Source organism: Poecilia formosa, unplaced genomic scaffold (genome assembly GCF_000485575.1).
Source record: "Poecilia formosa unplaced genomic scaffold, Poecilia_formosa-5.1.2 Scaffold644, whole genome shotgun sequence".
Taxonomy (NCBI): Eukaryota; Metazoa; Chordata; class Actinopteri; order Cyprinodontiformes; family Poeciliidae; genus Poecilia; species Poecilia formosa.
The window spans coordinates 222,214-227,109 of NW_006800583.1; the positions used below are offsets into that span (position 1 = coordinate 222,214).

The following is a 4,896-nucleotide window of genomic DNA, read 5'->3' on the forward strand; positions in this document are numbered from 1 at the left end:
TATCTCAGGTTTGTGGTTTTCCAGTTCCTGCTCTATATCCAGAAATCGCTCCTCTCAGAGTTCACACTTCCTGCTTCGGCTCGTTATAGATCATCTTTTGCCACCAGGTTTTAATTTACATTAAACTTTGTTTTTATTCTCTGAAACATTTTGTCTGCACTGACCAGCCGTCCGACCGCCTGCTGACTGCAGAGATTTACTGGAACCCGACCCAGTTCCTGACGACCCAACAAACTGTTTGAACTTAGTGTCAAAGTTCATTTATTTCCCTCAGAGAGCCTGATGGTGGATCTGTGTCGGCTGTGTGAATCATTTACATAAAAAACACAAGAACTGAAGAAAAACTTCTTTTATTGTTATTCTTACAGCAGAAGCATTTCATTTTATTGGTATCATTGTTTTACAAATTGCTGGGAAAAGAGAGAAAAAAATGTAGGCTTATACTCTGAACAACGTTCACGAATAAAATCTACAGGACAATGTCGTCCATCCACGGCACTAAAACGACTCAAAGCTGGCGACAGAAAGCAAAAACGGCAGAAAAAAGGAAAGCTGAGGATTATTCACAACAATTTAAATATTTGATTACAGAATAATGTACAAAAATAATCTGACAGACAAAAAAATGCACATGCAGAGAAGCATGTGATTAATACAGTAATCCATTATGTTACTTCTCTTAAATTTTTGAATCATTATTATTTTTATAAATTGGAATTGAACATGTAGAAGATTAAACTCAGTAAATTCTCAATGGTATTTAAACACAAAACCTTTTCTCCAGAAAATAAAAGCAGAAGAACTCAAATTATTCTTTAATTGTATTTTTTTCTTCAGGCAGTTATTATTTGTTATCAGAACCAGAATTTAAGTTTGAATCCAGAGTTTCATTTGGGTCATAACAGTATTTACAGGTAGATCTAAAAACATTGGAACATTGTGAAAAAGTTGCATTTAGGAAACTCATGATGTCACATCCTATTCAGCTGATTATCAAACAAAATTAATAAAAAATCTGAGGAAGTTTCACCAGGACTGGACTGAACCTGGAGTCACATGGCACCAAAAGCTGCTCTGGTTACCACGGTAACAGCAGGTAGCTGCGCTGATCAATAACCCACAGAGGATGTATGGAGTATTGATCAGAGGAAGATGAGAGACACCAGAACCAACGATGCAGATGAGCTGAAGGTTCAATCAGAGCAGCCTGGACTTCCAGAACTGACCTCTCTGACAAAATATTAGTTTTATTCATCTGAGAAAATAAATTTTATGTTTTAATTCTGCGAGTCAGAATAATCAAAATGACAAGAAATAAAGGAAATATTTAACTCTATATATGTAACATCTGAGTTTCTCTTTGTGAAATGAGGGACAAAATTATTATTATTTTTTCTCATGAAATATTTGTTTTAGGTCCACGTGTATCTGATCAGTTCTACTTCTGGTTGTTGCTGAGAGGTTCTCCAGAGGGGCTCTGCTTACAGGCGACAGTCTGGAAAGAATAATAACAAAACATCAGACAAACTCAGCCTGCATAAGCCAGATGCAACATTTTGATCCAGTTTTTAATATTAGAATAAATCACCTCCTGTGGAACAAATACTTATTTATTGTGATGAATTATTAAAATCACAATTTAGATCAACAAATTTTCACTTTTGAAATAGAAAAACAACAAAAATATAAGAACAATCAACATCATTGAAAACCAATCAAAAGTATTACAAAGCATTTAAACTAATGCGACAGAAAGAGGATGCCATGTTCCACCACTTCATTTATAATTTTATTTATTATTATTTTTTTGCAAATCCTGAAGAAAACCTGTAAACATGAGGAGAAGTGTGTCAGCTGCTTTCTCACCTCTCAGAGATCTCTTCCTGTAGGAAACAATCAGAGCAGCTGATAGCAGGACGACGATGACGGCCAGAGTCACAACAATCAGAATCAGAGGAAGATCTGCAGAGATTAACAAGCTGGTTTTTACTGACACCTACAGGCGGATCTTGGTACTGACTATGGACATGTCAGGGTTAATTCATTTCAGACCTCCTGATCTTCTTCAGAACGTTTTATCTCTAAAAATTAAATAAAATCTGAACATAAAAACATAATAACTAGAGTTGGACCAATTTATTAGCAGCTATTATCAGCAGATTGGTGATCTGCCACTGTCCTCTTTTCCCTGCCATGAGAGAGTTCACTGACACATCCATCATCACGGCACGTTCACAGTTAACAATATTCACCCCACTGTTGCCAACTCAGCAACTTTCCTGCTACATTTAGCAACATTTCAGACAAAAGAAATCGGTATTGGCCAAAATCAGAATTGTTAGGTCAGGCTTTTAAAGATCGGTAAACAGAGATCGGCCAGAAAACAGTGATCTGCCCTAATTTTAACAAAGGTTACAAAACCTTTATTAGTCATCCAAACACCATCATCAGGATGAAACCATCAAACTTTCTTCTTTGTGTTAAATGTCAGAAACTTTCTGCTCACTGTCACAACTGATAATGTGTGAATGAACACAATCATTTTCTATAAAATGGTATTATGTTCAGTATATTAGAGATGAAACTTCTTCAAGATGGTAAACTCCTGGTTGTGCTGAAAGTCGACCTGCGGTGGAAAAGTCTTTAACTGACACTGAGCTGATGTACCTGTAGATGTTGCTCTGTAATTCTGGTCCAGGGGTGACGGATCAGTGGTTTCAGAGGAGACTGTTGGATAAACATGCATTGTGTAAGAGTGTCCACAGGGTGTATTTATTTGTGTGTTTCTATATGTTTTTTAAAACTCACCATTTGTGACAATGTTAAAATCCACGTATAATTTTTTTTCAGAGCTTAAATACGAAAGGCATCTGTATCGTCCGGAGTCAGACTGGGTCAGATTCTTAATGGTCACATAAAAAACATCTGAAGATTTGTGTTTGCTATGACCAATGCTGTATCTGCCGCTCTGAGCTCTGACTCCATCAGTGTAAACAAGAATGTTTTCTTCTTCTTCACATCCTCCTCTGCAGAAATATTTGGTTTTTCCAGAGGAATTGAAGGAACAGGCGACTGTCAGAGAGCTGCCAGCGTCTTTATAGAGGTGATGATCTTTGCCTCCATCCAGCAGAGCTGTTAGAATAATCATCAGTTACTTTCTGATCTCAGCATGATGCAGTCTGATCACATTAATCCAGTTTCACACTGGGAGCTGCCCAGTTCAACCAGTCTGAGGATGGAAGAGTTAAACCAGCAGAAACTGGATTCTTCATTTCATCCCATCAACAATATTTGGCTAAAAACTAAAATCAATCATTTCAGAATAATCATGTTAAGCTGTATCTAATTTATATGAATCAATAATTCATCTCAATATTTTTAAATCACCAAACTTCAGTAAAAGACAAAATTCAGCAGCTCTGTGAGCGACTGAAACGTCCTTTACTTCTTTAGAACAAAAAGCAGCTTTAGTAGAAACTCACCTTCTGGAACAACAGCTTTGAATTTTTTGAGTGTGGAAGGAGAGTCGTTCAGACCACATCTGTACAGTCCAGAGTCAGAATGGGTCACATTAGAGACTTTCACAGTTAAATTATAAGACTTGTCATGAACTCTTTCAGAATATTCAATGCTGTTTCTTCCACTTGTTTCTTTATTAGACGTTGTGTTAATAAGAACGTTTTCTCCTTGACAGTTTTCTCTGCAGAAAATCTGCCATGGTCCAGGTGAGAGATTGTAGCATGTAATGGGGAGGTCTTCTCCAGGTAGCCGATAGTAATGGTTAATTTCCTTGAAAGAACCACTGTTCCCAACCTGCAGAGCTAAAAGAGAAAAAGAACAGTTAATATCAGAACTTCCTGATAGAAACTACAATCTAACCACATTTTCTACATTCTTCAAGCCTACAGGCTGTACAACATCAGGAGGATTAAGAAAAGAAAAAACTAATTTCCTGACATCAACTCAGAAAGAACAGAGTTCAACCAGATTCCGGTTCTGCAGACTGGTTCTCCAACAGAATTCTGTTGGAGAAATTTACTGTTGAATGAGGAAAATGTTGTTTAAATAAATCAGATCACATGTTGGCCTCACTATAAAGGAAAACTGACATTTTCCCCTCCACATGTGAGAGGGCAGCGCCCCCTATGGACCAGCCGCCTCTGGACTTGACAGAGTTTGACAGGAACATGAAGCTCAGGGCTCAAACTGTCCAGCTGCTCATATTTCAGGAGGAAGTTTGTGTGATTCTTCCAGGCGTCTGAATAAATGTCATCTTCTGCACATTATGACCAACTGAACCAAAACTGAACCTGGGCTGATAAACCTCCTGCCTGACTTTTTACTATCAACCAGATATTCACATTTCTCTGAAATAAACTTTCTCCTTTTACATTTAGTGATAACAGAAGTTAGAGGAAGTAGAGAAATTGAGTTTTTATTCTCAGTTCCTGTTTTTCTGTCTAATAAGATGCAATTACAAATACATAAGAAGATTAATATATTAGGTTACTTCCTCTAAGAAGCTGCTGAGGGAACAAATGTTTAAAAAATGGAGCTGAGAGAAAAGTTTCCACAGAATTACCAACATTCAGCTACAATGCTGTGGGTCGGGTCACCCAGAGTTCTGGTCCAACACGGATATACAGAGAAGACGATGATCCACCGACTCTCAGACCCAAATAACCAATGGTCTGTTTTTATAGCTGAAGGAGAAAACCACAGAAACCAGTGGTTTCACTGGGAGAACATGGAAACTATCGGAACCAGAACCGTTCTGCTGTGAGGAACCGACCACTGCTCCACCGCGAAGCCAGGAGGAAACTTCCAGGGTTTATCGATGTTTCACTGACCCACTTTCTGTGTCCTGTTGAATAAAATAATAGTAAAATATGCTCA

The 4,896-nt window shown here is 37.7% G+C and overlaps 1 protein-coding gene across 1 annotated transcript in view; it reads right to left on the minus strand.

Moving 5' to 3' along the window:
• Positions 1 to 790: 790 nt before the first annotated feature.
• The window catches only part of LOC103130533 (polymeric immunoglobulin receptor-like), an 11,519-nt gene continuing 7,413 nt past the window's right edge, over positions 791 to 4,896 (minus strand). Inside the window, exon 7 of the mRNA XM_016665993.1 lies at positions 791 to 1,495. Within this exon, the coding sequence (XP_016521479.1) occupies positions 1,439 to 1,495 (57 nt within the window). The 3' untranslated portion in view covers positions 791 to 1,438. The remainder of the gene's footprint in view (positions 1,496 to 4,896) is intronic.